This window comes from Phacochoerus africanus, chromosome 3, assembly GCF_016906955.1.
Source record: "Phacochoerus africanus isolate WHEZ1 chromosome 3, ROS_Pafr_v1, whole genome shotgun sequence".
NCBI classification, from domain to species: domain Eukaryota; kingdom Metazoa; phylum Chordata; class Mammalia; order Artiodactyla; family Suidae; genus Phacochoerus; species Phacochoerus africanus.
This window is the reverse complement of record NC_062546.1, coordinates 37387778-37411388: the sequence shown is the minus strand read 5'-3', so window position 1 is coordinate 37411388 and position 23611 is coordinate 37387778. Positions and strand designations below refer to the sequence as shown.

At 42.8% G+C, this 23611-nt stretch overlaps 1 protein-coding gene across 1 annotated transcript in view; it reads left to right on the top strand.

The window, feature by feature from the left end:
- The window catches only part of PCSK2 (proprotein convertase subtilisin/kexin type 2), a 240399-nt gene that overhangs the window by 170382 nt on the left and 46406 nt on the right, over positions 1–23611 (top strand). Inside the window, exon 6 of the mRNA XM_047770364.1 lies at positions 12346–12422. Coding sequence (XP_047626320.1) covers positions 12346–12422 — 77 coding nt within the window. The remainder of the gene's footprint in view (positions 1–12345; positions 12423–23611) is intronic.

Genomic DNA, 23611 nt, shown 5'->3' with positions numbered 1-23611 from the left:
TGCTGCTGAGAACTGCTGAACTAACTGCTGTTAGCTGATAACTTCATTGGAACCTCAGGTATCAGGCCATAAGCAATGTGTTAGGTCTTAAGGGCTAAAGGCAAGACATCCACCCAAGGGCATCGTCCTCTCCAATGAGAACTTGCCTGGCAAATAGTTGCTACTTAATAAACATGTGTTCCATGAAAAAAAAAATCAATGATTGGCTGAATGCGTGAAAGATTGAAGACTTTTGAAGGCCAATAGTCTACAGAATGTCAAGGATTGAATTCACAGTGTTGAAAGGACAAGTGACAGGACTGAAATTTGAAGACAGAAAGGTTTTTTTTATTACTCTTTCAAATCCCTCACTCAAGTTTCAGGCCACTCTTAACCGTGACTCTGTTGACAAGGAGAAGTCAAAGCTGTAAATATTACCATGACTTTATTCCAGTGTTTCCCCATCATCCACCAGTAATAATACACTTTCACAGTCTTTGCTATTGGTGCTATTATCTACCTAGCATGTTTCCTTAAATTGACTCACTTTTTTCACATAAATGGATATATTTTAAAGGGAAACTATACATTACTGTTTCAAATAGAAAAACAACCAATATCCCTCAACATAAATAGAAGTGCCTGTCAAAATAAATACAATGAAAGCGATTTAAGCAGGATGTTCCTGCCTGCCAAGGCTTGCCCCATCAGATAAGAAGATAGATTAGCAAGGAATACAGAGGAATTAAAGACACGGATGCACTTTAGGGAGACTTGATGTTGGCGTAATAAGAAGGATTGGAGAGGTGCTTTGAAAGGAGTCACAGTCAAGTTCTGCAATGCCACGTTATCGAAGGCACCACATGCAAGCTTCCCAGGAAACATCATGCTTGGCCAATGATGTTCAAATTGTACCCAGAAACCCAACGACCACCAAGTAGTCCTGAAGAGGCACTGAAAATAAGGGAAGTCAGTTCAAGATTCCAGCTTCTGGAGAATCCAGTCATCAATGTACTTTATATTCTATACAGTGTGATGTTTGTTTTCCTACTTCCAAGAGGAACAACATAATCAGCAGAGGAAAACAGGTTGAGTCTTGTTTTTGAAAGCATAGGTTGAGCTTTCTCTTTGGAGGCATGTTGGTTGATTTAAGCCTTGAATAAGAAAATCCACTAAATAAAACCATGCTGCTGTCAAAAGTATGAATCAGACAAAGAGATGAGCTTCTAAGATCTTTAATGAAGGGTTTCCCAGGGTGGGGGTTAAATTATGATTTCAATTTGCATACTTTTGGACAGAATGACAGTGATATTTTAGGGTATAAATTCACTAAATTGTTCTCTTTTGTTAGGTGTTTTTCTTTTAGAAAATACATGCAGAATGTGATGGTAATAATTTTAATGCAAAGAGGCAAGACTGAATAGTTAGGGGTGAAGCCTCTGAAATGAGACTGCCTGGTCTAAGTCCCTGCTCTGCCCCCCGTTTCATCTGTGTGACCTTGGGCGAAACATTCAACTTCTCTGTGCCTCAGTCTCCTTGCTCCTGGAATGAAAGTAATGAGTGCTACTGCTTGAGGACATCACAAGCAGGCGTTAATGCAGACGAACCACCTAAAAAAGTCCCTTGCACAAAATAATACTGAATATGTGCTACCTGTGATTATTATTATGGGAAAAAAAAAAGATATGCAAAGGTAATGTAATGAAAACTGCCTTCCTTCCACCTCAGACCCAAGCCAAACCCTAGATGCAAAGCATATAAGAAGGCTCTTGTAGAATTCCAATCGTGACTCAGCGGAAACACAATCTGACTAGCATCCATGAGGATGCAGGTTCGATCCCTGGCTTCACTCAGTGAGTTAAGGATCCAGCATTGCCATGAGCTCTGGTGAAGGTCGCAGACGTGGCTCAGATCTGACGTTGCTGTGGCAGTGGTGTAGGCCAATGGCTACAGTTCCAATTCAACCCTTAGCCTGGGAACCTCCATATGCCTCAGGTGTTGCCCTGAAAAGACAAAAAAAAAAAAAAAAAGGGAGTTCCCGTCGTGGCGCAGTGGTTAACGAATCTGACTAGGAACCATAAGGTTGCAGGTTCGGTCCCTGCCCTTGCTCAGTGGGTTAAGGATCTGGCGTTGCTGTGAGCTGTGGTGTAGGTCGCAGACGCGGCTCAGATCCTGCGTTGCTGTGGCTCTGGTGTAGGCTGGTGGCTATGGCTCTGATTCAACCCCTAGCCTGGGAACCTCCATATGCCGCGGGAGGGGCCCAAGAAATAGCAAAAAAAAAGACAAAAAAAAGGTCTTGTGTGTCTTTTCAGAAATACTCTCTGCATTTATTACCAAGTATATCCTTCCCTTCCATGCTAGTGGGAGTGTTCATTGCAGGCCACTTACCTTGTTCTTTGCCAGGACTGCCGTTTTATATCGTGTAGCTGTACCATCATTTGTGTACATCATCCCCATGTTGGACACAAGTCTTTTCTGGTCTTTCACTTTCACAGTCATGCTGCTATGAATACACTTACCATGAAACCCAAATCTTTCCTACATGTACAAGTATATCTTAGGATAGATTCTTACCACTGGGATCACTGAGTCAAAGAGTCTGTGCATCCTTTATGCTGATAGAGCCTGCCAAATTTCTCTTCAAAGCGATGACATCAATTTGTACACCAACCACCTGTATGCACGGTGCCTCTTCTCATTTTTAGGATAATATATATTTTTTTTTATACTCTTTTTTTTTTGGTCTTTTTGCCATTTCTTGGGCCGCTCCCTCAGCATATGGAGGTTCCCAGACTAGGGGTCTAATTGGAGCAATTAGACCCCTACGCCAGAGCCAGAGCAATGCTGGATCTGAGCCACGTCTGAGACCTACACCACAGCTCACGGCAACGCCGGATCGTTAACCCACTGAGCAAGGGCAGGGATCGAACCCGCAACCTCATGGTTCCTAGTCAGATTCGTTAACCACTGCACCACAACAGGAACTCCAGGATAATATTTTAAATGCATAAAACAAAAAACATAGGATAGCCAAGGAAAGCAATTATATTGAAGCAGTTATCAAGAAATCAAAAATACACATTTGCAAAATAGTAGTATGTATCCTTCTTTATACAGATACATTAAATAAAATCATGTGCCAGGGAGGAGTATAGAAAAGCTATTTCAGCAAATCTGCAACAATTATTGTGTGGTATGAAAGCCCATATTGCTGACAAGCTCACAGGTATTGCTAACAGCATTGACTTGTCGTCTAATCCGTAATGGAAGGAAATGCTAAATTTGAGTTGGCAGTTAGTGGTGGCGGGGGATGTAAATTTTTTCCAAATGAGTTTCGGACCTTGCCTTGGAGTCAGCTCTTAGAGATTAATTACAGTGAGTGGCAGCTCCTCCTCAAAGCACCCGGTCAGCCCCAGGAATTCACGCTTTTAAGGGGGCTGTTAAAATTCATGTGTGGGAACTGGCCTCAGTTTAGCCTCATACAGGTTTCGCTGGCCTTCTAAAGTAGTAAAAGGAGCCAAGAAGATTCAGGCAGGCAGAGATAAATGTCATGCCATCCAGAAGGACTGCCTCGACTATGTTTTAGAGAAACTGTCCACTTCCGCCTTCCAAGCATCCGCTCTCCTACTCCATGGGGTTTTGAAGAATATTAAATAAAATAAGAGAACTTAAATTCCTTTGAAAAACTTAAAGACACTCTATTCATTTAGGGCACTGTGTTAGCCAATAGGAACTAATATTATTATCTCCTCTTACGTTTAGTGCTTATAACCTCCCTCTGATCTCCTGGTAAGAGTGACATTAGGGCCAAAGGGTGGAACCACTCAGCTTTGGAAACTGAAAAGCACAGCAGTCCAGGACAGGTCTTGCGCACAATGATACCTGCCAGTCTGGCTGTTCTATTCCTCCTACCTGGAAACTCCTCCAGTGATTAGTAAAATTGCTGGAATTTCCAGGAATAAGAAAGAAATGATGATAGGAGATGCAAAATCCACAATCAGAAAACATTCTGTCAATGGAAAAATGCATGACGCTGGAAATCTTAAGCACCTAGAAGAAAGATTTCAAGCAATTTTCTGACTATGCATCTTTTTTTTTAATTTTTGAGTGCTGGAGAAATGCTAAATTTCATTAAGTTTTACAGCCAGACTTAATATAGACATAAATCCCTTTAATGTTAGTTTCAGTCAAAAGTGAGCTGAGCATTATTGTGAAACCAGTGCGTGTGGGAGAATTATTGGGGGAAAATCAAAATAGGCACAGTTGGGAACATTGAGCCATGACCATATTAGATGCAAATAGGCACAAAGCAAAATTCTTTAGGCTCTAATGGACTGGGCTATTTTGCTGCTCAGCTTCCATACAGATGAGCTTTGTTCTGGGGCAGTATGGTTGCAGTTTGCGAGTCTATCTGGGGAAACTCATTTCTCTTTCATTAGTCCGTGAGCTCAGTGCAATTTCAGCTAATACTGTTACACAGCTCCTAGCTGGGTTATTTGGTTAAATGCCTTCAGGGAAAGTAGCAAGCCAGAATAAAGGGACAAGTGCGATGTACTTTCTCGTTCTCAGTGCCTATAGCTGTGGAATTGCATTGGCAACTAATCATAGGCCACGCTGTACAAACTCCTATTGCTTGAAATATTATTTAAGCCTGGGATTACTTGACATTTCACAGGGGACGAATTGTCTCCTTAGTACAATTTCTCTGCGGGCTAATACATGACTATCACTAGAGAGATGTATTTCTTGCCATGGCTCATAGACACGCTAGGACTTACATGCATTTGCGTGAAACTGAAAAAAAACCCCTACTGGTGGGTGAGTTGCAAAACAGCACCCTCCCTCTGGGCAAAAAAAAAAAAAAAAATCAGAAAATATGCCCCCTTCTGGGCAGATAAATGAGAAAGGGGTGGCTCCTCTGGGATGATCAATTATTATTTTAAATCCCCACCCCTGGGCACCTGGCTTGGGAAGTCCAGTGCAGCTCCCAGTTGTTCCCTTTGGACACACACCTGTGCAAAGTCATGACCTGCGCAACTGTTAAAGATAAAGATATCACCTGCCTGATTTTGTATTCAGACCACAGAGTCTGCTCCTCAGTGGTCTAAAAAATTCAATTACACCAGTGGACCTTCATATTAAATATATTGGCCTACTATGAGAGCCTGCTATTGTTAGATGCCAAAGTAGCATCACATTTAAAAATGAAAAATGGGTGAGCCCTTGTGTAGTAGCCCCTGTACCCACATCTCCTGGGCAATTACCTGCTCATGCTGGAGGACTGTTAACTGCAAACACCTACCGCTCTATGCCAAGCGTGATGGGGTTTTGGGGGTTTCTTTGTTTGTTTGTTTTGTTTTGTTTTTTGCTTTTTAGGGCTGTACCCATGGCATATGGAAGTTCTCAGGCTAGGGGTGGAATTGGAGCTGCAGCTGCCAGCCTATGCCGCCACCACAGCAACATGGGATCCAAGCCGCATCTGCGACCTACACCACAGCTCACGGCAATGCCAGATCCATAATCCATTGAGTGGGATCGAACCCACAGCCTCATGGATCGAACACAGTCGGGTTTGTTTCCACTGAGCCACAACAGGAACTCCAAGGGTGATGTTCCTACAGACAGGATACTTGTAGATGGAAGGGCAGAAGAACTAGGGGTTTCATACCCCTAGGAGCAGCCTTCTACCCATGATGGGAAGAGGGCTAGTGGGGACAATGGTGGGGCTGTCTCACCATCCCAGAAGGATGCCCTTAACTGCCTCCACAGGCACCAAGATTCTGACCACAACAATACCTGACAACCCACTTCTGACTGGTGTGAGACCCAGGACCAGTAAACTTCAAACTGTTCCCCATGTAGTAAGGCCAGTTTATATCAGAGTCCTTGTCAGCAACTACAGCTCACCTAGAGAGGGGGCCATGGGATAGGTATGTCTCAGGGCAAAGGGGGTTTCTCAGAAAGGCAGGACAGAGTAAGATGCTTGGCATAGCCTTAAGCCATCAGAGGGCAGCCCAGGAGCTCTAAGGTCTAGGATGCCAGTCCCCAGTTGACACACTCTTTCTATAAAAGAGAATCAATATTTTAAGATTTGTAGGCTTCTGCCACAACTACTGAAGTCTGCCGTTATAGTGTAAAAGCAGCCATGGGTAACCTGTAAATAAGGGACATGGCTATGTTCCAATAAAACTTTATTTACAAAAACAAGTCACGGGCTGGCTTTGGCCCTTGGGTCCTGTTTTGTGATTCTTACTGCAAGTTATCGGAGGAAGCGAAGGACACGAAAGGAGAAGTAAGAGGCATGAGAATGTCCACAGCGTGCCTGCCAGCTCACATCCCTTCCTTTGTTTTATCCTCGCAGCAACCAAACAGTTACCTTTTTACCATCTGCATTTTAAAAGGAAGGAAAACATCGGTTTCCAGAAAACAAGAAACTTGCCAAGACCAAACAGCCTGGGTTCAAAAACAGATCTGTCTGGCTTAAATGCCTCTCTTCCTTGCCCTACTCCAAGGTGACTCCTACAGACACATCTGTCTTGTACAGCCCAGCAAGGAACTTCCTCTGGTCCCAGAGGCAGTAAATTCCAGATGTGGGGGTAAGAGTGGCAGGGTCAGAGCCAAGTTCAGTCTCAAGAGCTCGGAAGCTTCTCTGAGAAGGTTAAAGCCATGGGTATGGCTGCCGCTGGGTCCACCACCAGCTCTCACGGTGAGACCAGCCCTGGCATCAGACGTGTGCCATTTGTCAGCCCCTGCCTTCGATGGCAGCACGAAGATTACAGCAGAGTCAGAAGATTTCGTGAAAATAAGTAAGTCCCTTGTCCTTACTTAGCCTGGTGTACAGGCTGGCCATCTGATGAGAAAGCACACAGTGCAAACAATAGCCAAACCCGTAATTATTAAACTTCTTTGCTGAGAGCTAATCTAGCCTTGCTTTCTGACTATACATTCAAGTATTCAGAAATTAAGCCTTAGAAATATTAATTACTGGAGGGATTTTTTTTCCCCTGCACTCAACTGTTAAAGAGAAAATAAGCCATTATCAGAAGTTTCTTCCAGAAATAACTTCAGGGATGCCCTGAGGTCAGTTTGGATTCAGCCCAATCTTCTTACTTTCTCTGCGATGGTACAACGATAACTCAGTTCTTAATGATGACTCTGAATCATCCTGATCCTGAATCATCGATGATTAAATTATGTGTACTCAACAGCTAGTATTTTCTAAAAGAAGAAAATAGACAAATGCATTTTAGGAAGAAGTTAAAGAATTCAAATCAAAACAAGCCTCCAGCTTAGCCTAGGATGACAGGAGCATTAAATTTACAGAGATCCCACTTCCTTCCAAATGTCCATGTTAGTGGATATTTTAGAAAATTCCAGTATGATCCAAGGTCAGTTTAATTTATTCCTGGTCACAAACAATTTTATGGAAGACAAAATTGTAATTCAGATTAATGATTTGGAGTTGGCTATAAAAGTATAAACAGAACCCTTGCAAAAAAAACTCCTCACTCTTCTTTCTTGCTATAAACCACTTGATTTTCAGCCAGAAAACATGCAGCCAAACAAGAACAACTGTTTGCCTTTCTTAATACTCGGTGTAGACTATTATGCAAGAAATCAGTATTAGGCTTCAAACTAATTGTAAAGACAATGAATTAGAATCCTAAGCCCTCACCCATTTCAACATTCAGAAGTGAACTTGACCACAGACAATACATGACCCTTCTTCCTGCTCTAAGAGTGATCTCAGAGTTCCCTGGATTCTCAGGCACAAATTTTGCTGTTCTCCAGTTCCTCCCTCTGGCTCCCACCCACCTCACCACAAACCAATTTCTCCAGAGCCAGGAATTTGAGCCAAAGACCTCAGCCCACACCACAGGTGAAAATTGTGAGCTAGAAATTTGAGCCAGGATGGAACGCTTGTGAAATGAAACAACTGCTCAGGTAGCAAATGCAAAGATGCAGAAAATTCTGATTTTATTTTTCCCTAATGCAATTTAATTTCCATCTGCCTACCTACTTGCACTGATAGTAGAAATCTGACTTTGGCCAACTCAGGTTTTGCCCCTATCCTTCCATCTCCAGAATTGCCCTCAAGCTTCATAGTGCACCTTTAAGAAGTGGGGGACGGGGTCCTGGAGCTCCCATCTCATCACCTGTTCCCCTTGGGACCTACTGCTACATCCCCATTCTCGCTGGACTTGGTCATCACTTCATGCAGATCCCAGCCAGTCCCTGGGTCTTCATTGTCCTGACCCCTAGACTTCCTGGGGCAGCTAGTTCTCTCAGATCCTCACTAATCTCACCTCCCATAGAATATTCTGCTGCTTCCTGCTCTGCTCTGAACTGAGCATCTCAGGAACACAGAGTGGGGACCAACCCAAGTCCCTCAGCTAAGACACCTCAAAAACCTCCTTCTTCTTTTTTTTTTTTTTCAGTTTTTCAGGGCTTCACTCACGGCATATGGAAATTCCCAGACTAGAGGTCAAATCAGAGCTGTAGCTGCTGATATATGCTACAGCCACAGCAACACCAGGTCCTTAACCCACTGAGTGAGTCCAGGGATCAAACCTGCATCCTCATGGATACTAGTCAGGTTTGTAACCTGCTGAGCCACAATGGGAACTCCACAAAGTTACCTCTGATCTTCAGCCCCAGGCCCTTGTCCTGGGATGGGCCACAGACTTTGGACATCCCAACACACCCCCATCCTACTTCAAGAACACAGCTCAGAAGAGAGAAGTAGCACTCAGGCCCCCTCTGAGGGCCCCACAAAGGCTACTCAAATTTTCTATTCAACTCACCTTAGACCAGAGTATCTTAATCTCTTCTCCAGAGAAACAAACCAGGCCAAGCAAAGAATCTTCCAGATCTATTGCTCAAATTTCAACACTCAGCTTTGAAACCCAAAAGAAGTATTAACTTGTATTCCTCTTAATATTCCAACTCTACCTTGGAAGGTTCTTATCTCAAAAATTCAGGGAAATGGAGTTCCCATTGTGGTTCGGTAGTAACAAACCCAACTGATGTCCATGGGATACGGGTTTGATCCCTGGCCTCGCTCAGTGGGTTAAGGATCCGGCATTGTCATGAGCTGTGGTGTAGGTCTCAGACACAGCTCGGATCCCGCGTTGCTATGGCTGTGTTGTAGGCCAACAGCTGCAGCTCCTATTTGACCCCTAGCCTGGGAATTTCCATATACCACGAGTGCGGCCCTAAAAAAAAAAAAAAAAAAATTCAGTGAAGGTTAAGGATCATCAAATATACTTAGGAAAGCCAAATAAATTACTTTCAAAAGAGTATCCCTCAAAAGAACTGAGATCCAGATAGCTCAAGAAAAGTCAAGGAGGAAAATACCAAATCTGAGGGAGTTTTCTGTAGACTGGGATTGTAGACCAGATAAATAATTAAACTTTTAAAGGTGAAGGAAGGTAGTTTGAGATCTAAATGGAGGAGGAGAGAGCTGAGTATTTGCCCATGATTATGGCCAGTGTAGACAGGAAGCATCCTCTCTAAAGACCAGGTGTTGAAGGAAGACCTAATTCTAGAACACAGGATAACCACATACAATGCCCAAGATACAATGACTGGTCAGAGAAGGGAAAATGAGGAATTCTTTTTTTTATTTTATTGAAGTAGGGTTGATTTACAATGTTGTGTTAATTTCTTCTGTACAGCGGTGATTCAGTTATGTATATAAAACTGAATCACTTGAGTTCCCGTTGTGGCTCAGTGGGTAACTAATCCAACTAGGAACTATGAGGTTGCGGGTTTGATCCCTGGCCTTGCTCAGTGGGTTAAGGATCCGGCTTTGCCGTGGGCTGTGGTGTAAGTTGCAGATGCAGCTTGGATCCTGCATTGCTGTGGCTCTGTCCTGGGAACCTCCATATGTCGAGGGAGCGGCCCAAGAAACGGCAAAAAGACAAAAAAAAAAAAAACTGAATCACTTTGCTGTACAGAAGAAATTAACACAACCTAACTGAATTTTATATATATATATGTGACTGAATTATATATATATTGAAATTAACACAACCTAACTGAATTATATATATATATATATATATATATATATATATATATATATATAGCTGAATTGCTTTGCAGTACAGAAAAGATTAACACAACATTATAAATATATATATATATTCTTTTCCATCATGGTTTGTCACAGGATGTTGACTCTAGGTCCCTGTGTTATACAGCAGGACCTTGTTGGAGGAATTGTTTTTCAATAGGTATGAAGTTTCTGTAATCCAAATGGATAAGTTCTAGAGCCCTGCAGTGCCACACAGCTAATAACAGTATCTTTTTTTAGTGTTATGGGTGACCAAATGTCCCAGTCTTCTTTTTTTTAATTACTCAATGAATTTTGTTACATTTATAGTTGTACAATGATCATCACAATATTATACACTATAAAATATGTTAAGACGATAGATCTCATGGTAAACATTCTTAGCAAAAAAAAGAAAAACCCCTATAGACACAGACACAAAAGAACATGAGGAAATTTTTGTAGGTGAGGGACGTGTTTGGTACCTTGGTTTTGATGATTGCATCATACAGGCGTATGTCTCAAACTAGCAAGATGTATCCATTAAATGGGCAGAATTTTTTGTGTATCAACTCTATCTCCATAAAGCTAAAGACTTTTAAATTAAAAAAAATTTTTTTAAGCAAATTTCGAGGTAACTTCTACCCAGGCATATTTATTTAAATAAATTTGTATTACAATGCCAACCATTCCAGCAGTTGCTCTTTGCTATCCAACAGATAGAAACACAAACAATGGAATTAGTCAATTTGCTCTTAAGAGCATTACGCCACTAACACATTAAGTTTACAAACTAAAGTGTCTTGACTCATAAGAGAGCACAATTCTTGAACATGTCTCAGAGCCCATGGAGTGGAGAACTTTCCAAGCTGGAATATGCCTCTAACCCAGTATTTCTCAGCCCAATGTAGACTGTGGACCAGGAAGCCATCTGGGGTCTTGGTTGCAGACTCCAAAACCAAAGAGAGAAAATGGGGTGAGAAGAGTGGAGCCTCCCAGAGCTCAGCATCCCTGAGCAAGCAGACAAGGCAGGGGATGCAGGGAATCAGCCACCTGGTTGCAGGGAGTGCATTGGGGTGGGGGGTAATCTCTTGCCATGGGCCAGAATGAAAGGCCAACCAACTGAAGACCTACACAGACACAATGAAGACATGAAGTAACTTAAAAACAATTTAAGGAAGTTCCCTGGTGGCTCAGTGGGTTAAGGAACCAGCGTTGTCACTGCTGTGGTGCAGGTTCCACCCCTAGCCAGGAATGTCTGTGTGCCTCAGGCACAGCCAAAAAAAAAAAAGAAGACAGTTTAAGTGAATATACGATTGCCTTCTGTGGGGAAAAGCTCTTAGTAGAAAAAAGAGGTGGACTGCACAGAATTTTATCTTCTTATTGTTTATTAAAGGGTTACAAAGACTCAGTTCCCAACTGTGTATTTACTTGTGGGGTTAATGTCTGTCCCAGAAACTAGGCTGTAAGTTACATGTGGGCAAAGAGATCACCACTGCATTTCCATACTTGGAAAAGTCCCTGGCATATCTTGGACTCTTCATGACACTTGTTGAGTGAATAAATGAGGTTGATATTGTGGTCATTGTTAGAGGCTTGAGTTTAACACCCACAAATGTCAACGAAACAAGCCTCTGTCAGCCCACAGCAGGGAGACAGGAGTGAGCCTTATACATAAAGAAAACCAGTGGCTGCCTCACTTTTGACATGAGAAGTAGAACATTCTGGCCACCAGTCCAAGGAAGCTTAACATGAGTCCTAGATCCTGGGTGATCCCTATTTGCCCACAAGTGGTGATTCAAAATAGGGTCAATAGGAGTTCCCACAGTGGTACCACAGGTAAGGAATCTGGCAACTCTGCATCAGTTTGGGTCACTGCTGAGGCACAGGTTCAATCCACAGCCCCGGCACAGCGGGTTAAGGATCCACCATTGCTGCAGCTACAGAATAGGTCTCAGCTGCAGCTCAGATTCAGTCCCTGGCCCAGGAACTTTGGCCCTGGCACAGCCAAAAAAGAAGAAAAAATATAGTAGGGACATTCCTGGGCTAACACAGATCTCAAACTTGCTAATCTTTTGAGGGCCCAAAATAGGGTGGGATGAGGAAGCCTGGAAAAGAGGAGAACAGGAGGAGCGAAATCTCCACGGACACTCTTCTGTCCTGTCACCATCTTCAAGGGCTGGTCCAGAGCTGTTACAGACAGTCTTGCACGGAGGGACCCTTGACGAAAGACAGTCGGGTCTCACAGGGTCCTCTTGTGCCTGTGCTTCTGGCTTTAGGGACTCAACAATACACCTTGTGTCTTTCAGAATGCGGAAGCGAGCTACGACTTTAGCAGCAACGACCCCTACCCTTACCCTCGCTACACAGACGACTGGTTTAACAGGTAAACTGGGCCTCCTGGGGTGTCTTTGACCTCAGGTGTGGGGGTTTTATTTCGCTCTCTTTGGTTTTTTAAGGCTTAAGTATCACCAACAAGATAATCTCAACTCTTCACTAAATGATATTGTGAATTCTTTCTTCTTCATGGCTACATTCTCTAAATTCTTGAATTTGTTTTAAATATGGCAACGCTCCTCTAGAACTATCTTTTGACTATTTTGTTCGGTTGAACTAGGAATTATTTGCCACCTTATTAAAACAAAAGAAAATAGGTGTTTTTAAAAGTATGGATTTTACTTGGGCTGTCGAAACTAATGCAGAGAAATTTTTTGCCCTACGGGTCTGTGTTTTTGGAAAGTGCTTTTGCTATAATCTTACAACAGCTTATGTAGTCCCTTTCAGCAAAAAAAGAGTAAGTGTAATCAGTAGAGATTCGAAGGATTTTTTTTACTGAAGTATGATTAGCTTCAGGTATCCTACATAATGATCCCATGTTTGTATATATTGCAAAATGATCACCACTATAATCTACTTAACATTCGACACCACACATAATAACATAAAAAAATTTTTTTTCCTCGTGAGAAGGATTTTTAAGATCTACTCTCAGGAGGTCCCTTTTGGTGCAGCAGACTAAGGATTCAGTGCTGTCACTGCAGCAGCTCAGGTTGTTACTGTGGCAAAGGTTCGATCCCTGGGCTGGGAACTTCTACATGCTATGTGTACAGCCAAAAAGAAAAAAAAAATCTACTCTCTTAGCAGCTTTCAAATGTGCAAAACAGTGTTATTAACTCCAGGTTTGAAATATTGCCTGACATCTTATGATCCAAAACTTCTCAATGGTTTGTCCAGAACTGTGACTTTTCTCCAGCCTGCTTTGCTCCTAAACATGTAAATGCAGTCTCTTTGTTTCTCCAAGTAAAATTCTTGCCTAAGCTACAAGAACAGAGGAAATATCCAGAAGTTAAGATGTGTGGCTTGCTCAGTCAAAATTGACTCCGTTTTAAACCTGGTGCTTCCTTATTATTGATGCGCTTGGGTGAAGTCGTTGAGAATGTATGAACTTCAGTGAATGAGTTAAAAATGTATTGTGTGTACAGCACCTTAGTCATTTCTTCTATTTCTCATAACAGACCCATGGGAAATGAAACAAAGGCTATCCTTCTCAGCTTAGTGATGAGGAAACGAGCTCAGAAAGGTTGCCTGACTTCCCTGGTCACACAGCGAGTAAATGTCAAAGCTGACACTTGAACCCAAGCTCCATAAGTGTTTCTAAATCCAAATTGTACCATTCTTTTACAAGCATCATTTTTTGGCTGAGACCACAGCATGCATAACTGTCCAGGCCAGGAATTGAACCGGCGCCACAGCAGTGACAATGCCAGACCCTTAACCCTCTAGACCACCAGGGAACTCCAAGCATCATTTTTAATATAAAAGACAGGAAGTATGATGACCAGAGAGTGGCCAGGGACAGGTCCCCCAGTGGACCAGGTAGCTCAGACTCGATTCCTACAATTAGCAAGTCTCCCAGAGAATGTCTGGGGCTCAGAGCACACGGGGCTTGGTAAATACAAAAAAATGCAGAAAAGAAGAAAGTAGAAAACATACTTCATATTCATAACATTTTTAGAAGGTCACCATTCATTCTCTATCAACTTCATCTGCGGCTTTAAAATCATCATGCAGGGTTTGGAAGTGTGTGCTTAAAGGGTGAGGATGTAGTTTTTATACAGTCTCCTGTTTTAGGTCTGAGAACTCTTGACTCAAAGTATCTCTTGCCCCCCATGACTTACAACCTTAGATCCTTGCATACCCTTAGCTAATACATCATTTTCAGACACAAGGATGTGAAGTCACCAAGAAGAAGTCACTAAGCCAACAGTGAGACATAATTGTGAGTGGTGGCCTGGAACTCTATGTTGAGAAGGACCATAAAGAAGGACCTGGCTTTCGCATGATGGGTTATGGGCTGTCCACGCCATATTAGAAAGGGCAGTAGCAACATGTGTGCCAGCTACATGCCATCTCTCTGCAGCCAGTAGGTACTAAATTCATCTTTGGTGAATTGAGCCAGGCACAAAAATATAACCAACAGAATGGTTTCCCCCTCTTTCCTACTTTTTGAACCCGAACACATCTGCCCCCAAGTAAGTCTGCCTGTATGATGAGCTATGAGGACATTCTTTAAACAAAAGCAAAAGCAAAAACAGAGATGTCCTCTGTCTTATATAATTTCATTTGCAAACTCGTTCTTGAAAGTTCCATTTTAAACTGCCCAGTCCTCTGGGACTAATTAGTGCTTTAGTGCAATAAAATTTTTCATTGCCAGTGGTGAAATTCCCAAGTGTTCAATTGCCTGAGACTCAGTCATCCTGAGTCAGACAAGTATGATCCTTGCCTCTTAAGGAACCAGTGACTCAAGACACAGTGATCACTTTGACCAGTAAATGGGGTTTTTCCCAATTATCAAGTCATTTTCAAAGATCGTCATCCATCACAGCTTGTAATTACAGAGACTGGATGGTACCATAGTTCAAAGAACAGACTCTCAAAACATAACTACTATTGTAAATGATTATGGGAGGAAGTTGGGTCAAAGTTCAGACCCACAGGCACTGGGAGGATCTGTGGTCCAAAAAGTTGGGTCTGTCCTGGCAGTGATTCCTGCTTGGCACAAGGAGAATTTGAACACAGCATCCTTCCCATGAGTGTAGGATAAGTTTATTAAAAATTCCCCCTTGGATGAAATATTATGCCTAGTGTTTCCTTCAGTATACCTTGGGGTTTACGGAAGGAGGAAGGAGAATGAAGGAGGATTTGGAGGAAATAAAATAGGTCATGAGTTAATAATTGCTAAAGCTGGATGATGGTTACATGAGATTTCACTCTACTTTTGTACATCTCTGATATTTTCTATAATAAAAAAGGAAATTTCAAAGGCATTGGGCAGGAGTTCCCTGGTGGCTTAGCAAGTTAAGAATTCAGCGTTGTCACTGCTGGGACTCAGGTCGCTGCTGTGGCACAGGTTCGATCCCTGGCCCAAGAACTTCTGAATGCTTCAGGTGCAGACAAAAAAAAAAAAAAAAAAAAAAACCATTGGTCAGAAAGAGAGGCAATAAACAAAACTGAGGCTTTAGATTGTTCTCAAGAAACTATTCATTTTAGTGGACAAGCTCACAATGTGTCATGAGGAGGCAACAAATGCCCAAAGGGCTACAGTGCTAAGTGGAGCCATGGCTAAAATAACACAAGGAAAACTTGTGCCTATTAAACAATTACTATGTTGAAGGTACTCTTTTAAGTACTTTGCACATATTAATTCTCATCACAACCCTCTGAAATAAGTGTAAACGTTATTATCCCCATTTTGGAAATGGAAGCACAGAACAATTAAGTAACTTGTGCAACGTCACACAGCTGATACATAGTAGAGACAGGATTTGACACATTGAGGGGGCCATTACAAGCCCTACTTTATAATAAAGCTGCTTTGGGGATCATGAAGAAATGCAAAAATATTTCTGGCTGGGAAAACTGGGACAGGCTTCCTTGAAGAAGTGTCTTTGGTCCTGGATTTGAATGAAGGTAACAGGTAGAGTTGGTGGGGGGAGAGTGTATTCTGGAGTGAGAGGACAGTTTAGGCAAAGAAGCAATAGCAGGAGGTACAGACATATTCAGAAGGTGATCTGGATCGCTGATCTGGGAGTTAGAGACAGATGCAGACAGTAGCAATCTGAGAAGCCTTCATGGAGGAGGTGAGCCTGAGAGGTTGTTGAAACTCTAGGTAACTAGGAGAGAGGAAGAAAGATCTTGTGATTGGGTCAGAAGCTGGGCTTGAGGCAGAGACAAGGACCAGTCTCCCATTGCACTCACACTCACACCTACGCAGAGGCTCCAGGAGCCTTGAGCTTCACTTGCCTTTGGCTAGAGCAAGGTTTACTGCCTAGGCAGCTTGAGCCTTTGGGAAATTGCCTGGCCCCAAGGCATGCCAATTTCTTGTGGGCTTGGCACCAAGCCCAACACCCCATCTTTGCTCAATAGACTTGGGGCTCTCAGATAAAACGCCAATGAAAACACCAAAACACCAATGAAGGGCTGACGTGCTGCCCAGCAGTGGACTTGCCGCTGCTGCTCCAGCCACACCAGCCGCCTAGAACTCAAAAGCAATTGCGGCCCGGAAAAGGCAATGACTCTCCATCATGGTCTTCTCAGTGTTGTGGAAAGTAGAAAGTAAAATGCACTACCAGGGGCACTCGTAAGACCAAGCAAGGGAAGCAGTCCACTTGATTGGGAAACTGATTTTAAAAGCAGCGTGGTTCTGTGGCGCTTCCCTCACACTTTAAATCACCACACCTCCCCTCTGTGCTTATCGGTTAACTTATTTTCCTCCAAATGTACATTTAAGGACATTCTTAAAACTCCAAGCCGAGGACCCTTTATAAAGGCAAACTTCATATATACGCGGGACTGCTTTTAGGGGATATGTATATTAGAATATCTTGCCCTGTGCTTAATTTGATTTTGTGGGATTATTCCTTTTGCAGCAGAGCAAGTGTATTTATTCTACTGCAAACCATTTAATAATTACAGGTGGTATCTGCACTCCAGGGATGTATTTGGAACATAGTTGAGAAATTTGCAAAAAAGGGTATCTTTTCCTCCTAGCTTGCAATCAGAGAAATGCAGACAGCCAAGCAAAATAATAACAGCCGTGTTAGTAACAATAACCCAAATTGCAAAAAAGGTAGAAAATTACACACATTTAATAAGCATCAATAACGTGCAAAACAGATGTAACTGATTTACTCTGAGGTGTCAGGATCTAGTAATACGTTATTTTTTCTTGCCGGCATTCAATAAATATTGATTGGCTGGTGGATGGATGGGTGGCATACTTCTCAGCCATGCCAAGATGTTGAGAGGCTTGACACCTGTCCATTTTAGAGCTGCCTGCTTCTCCCAAGGTTTGCAGCCCACGCTTTGTCAATAATCTCTCAGCCTTGCTCGGTTTTAGGTCAATGTTTGGTGATGCATTGCAGATCTGTATTCCATTACTGTGCTGCTGTCCATAAAAATCTCTCTTGCATAGCATTTCTTTGACAGGCAGGCACCACTGAAATGTCATCCCCGCCAGGGGCAGTATTTTATGGAGCCTCACTGGATGCAGCAACTCCATCCATTACACCCTAAAGAGTAAGAGATTCTGGATTCGATGCACTTGCTCGCCACAAAAAAAAAGTTTACTATAAATTCAGGAAGAGAGAAGATATTTATTTTCAAGCAACCCAAATAAAGGGAAAGAAGGATAAATGGATGCCAAGAAATCTCTCTCTCTCCGTGGGTGAGCCCGTTTGATGGATAGCATTAGTTAAACCTTCCAATAAGAAAGATTTCCAATGATTAACTTTTTTTAATTAAAAGTCATGATTCATTTTGAAGAACCCAATGCGACAGGCCAAAGAAGAGCATGTGAGAAACATGGGCTCCCTGGTTGGCGGTTAGCGCAGTGATGGAAACCCACACATTACCCTGGTGACACTTGATGGTTTAGAAATCGACGAATGTCTTTCCCTTCTCTCTTTATGGACTAATTCTGAAACCACCTTCTGGATAATAAAATCCAAACTGCCTTCGAAGATCTGATCGAAGTTTTTCTTTCATGTGAGCTTTGAGACTGCCTCCTAAGGTGATATTAGCTCAAAGGTGGCTATTTGCAATCACCCTTCTCTCTTTATCCAAACCAAAGCACAGTGAAATCCAACACAGTTTAATTTTGTGAGCTCTTCTGGGCCACAGGAGAAATACCACGAAGTGGTGTTTTTTGTTTTTTTTAATTTCTAGTCCCCTACCTGGATTATACAAGTTCTCATTACTTAATCGTTCCCCTTCAGCTAAAAGAAACAGACAGAACATAGATTTGGAGGTTATGGAGGGAATTATATAGATTGTAAAAGAAATATCTGTATGTTGGCATAGTCATGTTTATTTCAGAAATGAATGTTTGCATGTCATATAAGAGGATTTGGGGTTCTATGATGGCAATAATTCTTTCCTTTTTTTTGCTTTTTTTTTTTTTTTTTTTTTTTTTGCTTTTTAGGGCCGCTCTTGCGGCATATGGAAGTTCCGGGTCTAGGAGTTGAATTGGAGCTACAGCTGCCAGCTTATGCCACAGCCACAGCAATGCAGGATCCAAGCCACATCTGAGACCTACACCACAGCTCACAGCAATGATGGATCCCCAACCCACTGAGCGAGGCCAGGGATCAAACCTGCCTCCTCCAGGATACCAGTCGGATTTGTTTCCACTGAGCCACAACAGGAACTCCCAATAATTCTTTTATTAAGGGAGAAAAATATCATCGATTATAATGGACAAGTGTAGTGATATATGAATCGCTTAGTATAGAATAAGTGATCCCTGAATCAGTTACCTCTATCTGCGAAATGGAACTAAAACTCCACGTAGAAGTTTTGCATGAGGGACTAGAGATATGTATACAGAGCACCTGGCAAAGAGCAGGGCACACAGTAGGCACGCTCTACATGGCAGCAAATGTAATTGGGGAATTCGGGGAAGGGATTTCTACAAGATCTAAATCAAAGGTTCTCCAACTAGACAGAGAATGAGAAAAATTATGCCAAAGGAGTAAAGAGATGGTCCCACCATTCTTTCTCAGACCCATTCTCTCATCTGAGCTTTTAGCAAAAACTAGATAACAGTTAAACTTTCTGGTGAGAGTCTGGTGCCTGTGTTTCTGCACTGCTGATTGAAAGAAGAGTTGTAGCCGAAGAGGGCTTGTATGCATGAGACAAGGTTGATCTATTTGGAAATGGGAAAGCCCAGCATCCACCTTCAGGAAGGTTGGAACCTCTTCACTTTCCCAGAAGGCACTGAGTTCTTGCCAGCAGACCCCAGTGTGGTTTGCCTCAGAAGCGGCTACAACATTCTCACCCATCTAAACCTTTGGGCTCTTGGGACTCCAAAGTCTTACCCTCTGAACATTAGCCAGCAAACGCGACTGATGCCAAACTAGCTAGGTACTCTCTGCATTTCAGCTCCACTATATCTACCACTGAAGCATCTTTTGCCAAAGACAAGGCTGAAAAGACTGCAGCTGCCCTCTGTGGAACTTTGTCTAAGAATCCGTAGACCTAAAGAGTTGAAAACTAGAGGATAAAGACAGCCTTGTCTCCATGATCCTGGCCCAGCTGTCCACGGGCTTGCTGAATGAATCTGCCTTTTGGCAGTATCTCTGTGAATCCAGAGTCCTAAAACACCTCTATAACACCTGGCTATAGGATACAGAACAAAGGAGTCAATTTATAGCCAGGAAAGGAACCTAAAGGTAGAAAGAGAAAGAACAGGGGAAAAGTCTCCAACTTAAAATTAGCCTACAAACCAAAATTCCAAATTTTCTGAAAAAAAAAAAACACATCCCACGAAATGAAAAAATCAGGATGTTAATTTATACCAGGTGAAATTAATTTTATGGAGGGTCATGGAAAAAAATAGGTTATGTTCAGTTTGGTCAGAGCAATAAAGCCATGGATGGCATCTGTTCAAAAAAGAAAAATTAAAGATGTGGGAAACACAAGCAAAAATAAACATGAACAGGAGTTCCCATCATGGCTCAGCAGAAACCTATCTAACTAGGAACTATGAGGTTGTGGGTTCGATCCCTGGCCTTGCTCAGTGGGTTAAGGATCTGGTGTTGCTGTGAGCTGTGGTGTAGGCTGGCAGCTGTAGCCCTGATTTGACCCCTAGCCTGGAAACCTCCATATGCTGAGGGCGCAGCCCTAAAAAGCAAAAAACAAAATAAAATAAATAAACACGAATAGGAATAGGAACTGATTGCAATTTTAAAAATATAATGTCTTGAATAGAACCTCAATAAATGGGATAAAATCCAACCTGGGCACAGTTTAAGAGATAATTATTGAATTGAAGATAACACCCTGTTTATTAAAACCTACAGCAAACTTGATTTTTAACGCTGAAACTTCAACAGCATTCTCTTTATTGCTGGGGCAAAATAAAGATGATGCCTATCATCTATTTTATGTAACACTATGCTGTATCTCATAGCCAATGAAATAACTATAAATCTTTTTTTTTTGCCTTTTCTAGGGTTAATCCCATGGCATATGGATGTTCCCGGGCTAGGGGTCTAATCGGAGCTGTAACCACTGGGCTATGCCAGAGCCACAGCAACATGGGATCCGAGCAGTGTCTGCGACCTACACCACAGCTCATGGCAACGCCGGATCCTTAACCCACAGAGCAAGGCCAGGGATCAAACCCACAACCTCATGGTTCCTAGTCAGATTCATTAACCACTGAGCCATGGTGGGAACTCCTAATTATAAATCTTTGAAAAGGTGAAAACATTAGGAGAAAGTTATAAAACTTAGAAAAGACATAAAATAGGCCCTGAATGAATGGAGTGATATACTAAGTTCATGGATAGGCATATGGAATAACATAAAGATAACATGTTAATCTACCATTTCAATGCAATTTCAACAAAAGTCTCAGTAGTACTTTTCTGTGAAACTAGACAAAATGACCCTAAAACATCAGCCATAATTTAGTCACATGGCCACATACAAGGGCAAGGGAGGCTGGAAAATTGATCCTAACTATACCCCAGGAAGAAAAGAAAATGAACTTGATGACCAGTTAATATTTTCTGCCACCAACAAAAATCATGTGGCAAAGTGACAGTTTTATAGCAGAAAATCGAAACCAATGACACTAATCACTGAGTGAGCTGAAGAACCAGTGAAAACTCATTAAACTACTGAGTTACTTTATGAATTGGCCAGGATTCTGCAGAGAAAAAGAATCAACCAGATATGTACATAAAGAGTTTGGTTATAAGGAATTGGCTTATGCAATTATAGAGACTGGCAAGTCCAAAATCTACAGGGTGGGCTGGCAGACAGGAGACTCAGGAGAGAGTCCAAAGGCAGTGCTGGATGATTGTCCCTTGCTCAGAAGAGGCTTGTCTTTTTATTCAGTTGTTCATACCTTCAACTGATTGGATGAGGCCCACCACATCAGGGAAGGCAATCTGCTTTACTCAGAATCCACCAATTTAAATGCTAATCTCATCCAAAAAAAAGCACTTTCACAGGAACCTGAGAGCATCCCAGGACCCAGCCCAGTTGACACCTAAAATTAACCTTCACACTTTTTATCTGCACATTTCTGAGAGTCAGCAATAGAAGATAATCAAAGGTCATGCTTGGAGTTCCTATTATGGCTCAGCAGTAATGAACCTGACTAGTATCCATGAGGATCGGATTCAATCCCTGGTCCCACTTGGTGGGTTAAGGATCCAGCATTGCTGTGAGCTGCAGTGAAGGTCACTGTGCCAGACACAGCTCAGGTCTGGCACTGCTGTGGCTGTGGCGTAGGCTGGCAGCTGCAGCTCTGATTTGACCCTTAGCCTGGGAACTTCCATATGCCGCAGATGTGTCCCTAAAAAGACAAAGAAAAAAGGTCACACGCCCCTGACTCCTGTCACTTACCTCCCAATGACCTTTGTTAGAAAGAGACCAGTCCAGCCTTCTCCTCACCCCCTACAGCTATTTCCACTTCTGACAGGCCCGTGTTTTATTCTAGAGGCCAAAGGGAGCTACTGCGTGTTCTGGAGAAAGCAAAGGGGCCAGATGCAAATGGACTTGCAGAAAGATTTTCCTGACCTTCAGGGGGGAAAGCACTTTTGCCTGAGCTGATCAGGAAAACAGAACTGAAGGGAAGGCATTCGTGGCATTCAAAGGCCCAGGGGTGTGAAAAGGCACAGTGTCACGAACAATTCGGGGAGCCTCTGCTCGCTGATAATTAATCAGCGTCGCCTAATTTAGCAATGAAATGCTCCTTCCCATATGTTCCCCAGGAGAGCCCATGACAGACATCTCCTCCTTTAAAGGCCCCAATTAAAGATATGGAGGCACTCAGAGTCTTTAGTTTGCTCATGCACCCTTTAGTCCTCAAGCCTTTCATGGGCATTTTTTAAGACAGAGAATGTCTGTCACCATGTGGGAGGGTAGTGGGGTGGTCCAGTAACTGCACGTTGGTCTCAGACCTGGCCCAGCATCTCTGAGACTCTGAGGCGGAAGCCAGCAGCTACAGCTCCAATTCGACCCCTAGCCTGAGAACCTCCATATGCTGCAGGTGTGGCCCTAAAACGCAAAAAAAAAAAAAAAAAGCACAAACATTTACTTGTTCAGAATCCTGTAACTAGGCAAGGACACTTGTCTCTCTCCACTGATGATGGGTGATTCGGCTGCATCTGGAGCAAGAGAGCCTTCAATGGCCTCCCCTGGGGTGTTAGAACCATGGGGGTGCCAGGCCATGCTCTCCCCGAGGCCTTGTCCATAGGCCAGACCAAGCTCTTCTGCACAGACCCTGGCACAGAGGTCGGAGGTCATTCTTCCCCCACATCCTGTGGATCAAAGCAAGTCACCAGGTCACCCCAACTCAGGGGGAAATACACACAGAAGCGGAGAACTGCTTGGATTCCTTTGGTGTAATAGAGAAGGGAGCCAAAGGAAGAAAATTAATGAAATGACAGTTACTATTGCAGAGAACATTCTAAAACATGAGCCCTTGCTCGGAATTGTAAGGCTGGAAGTCTTTGGAAAGACGATTTAATGAATGCCTGGTGTTCTTAACCAGGCTTTGGCTGCACCTAGAGACCCTCGTACCAAGTAAAGTTAGTCAGAAAGAGAAAGACAAATACCATATGGTATCACTTATATGTGGAATCTAAACATGACACAAATGACCATATCTACAAAACAGAAAACAGACTAATGCGCATAGAGAACAGACTTGTGGTTGCTAAGGGGGAAGGGGAGGTAGTGGGATGCAGGGGGATTTTGGGGATCGTAGATGCAAACTGTCACATTTAGAATGGATAAGCAATGAGGCTCTACTGTACAGCACAGGGAACTATATCCAATCTCCTATGATAGGAGTTCCCATTGCGGCTCTGCTGTAACAAACCCAACTAATATCCATGAGGATGTGGGTTCTATTCCTGGCCTCACTCAGTGTGTTGAGGATCCAGTGTTGCCTTGAACTGTGGTGTAGGTCATAGATGTGGCTCGGATGCCAAGCATTGCTATAGCTGTGGAGTAGGCTGGCAACTGCAGCTCTGATTCGACCCTTAGCCTGGGAAC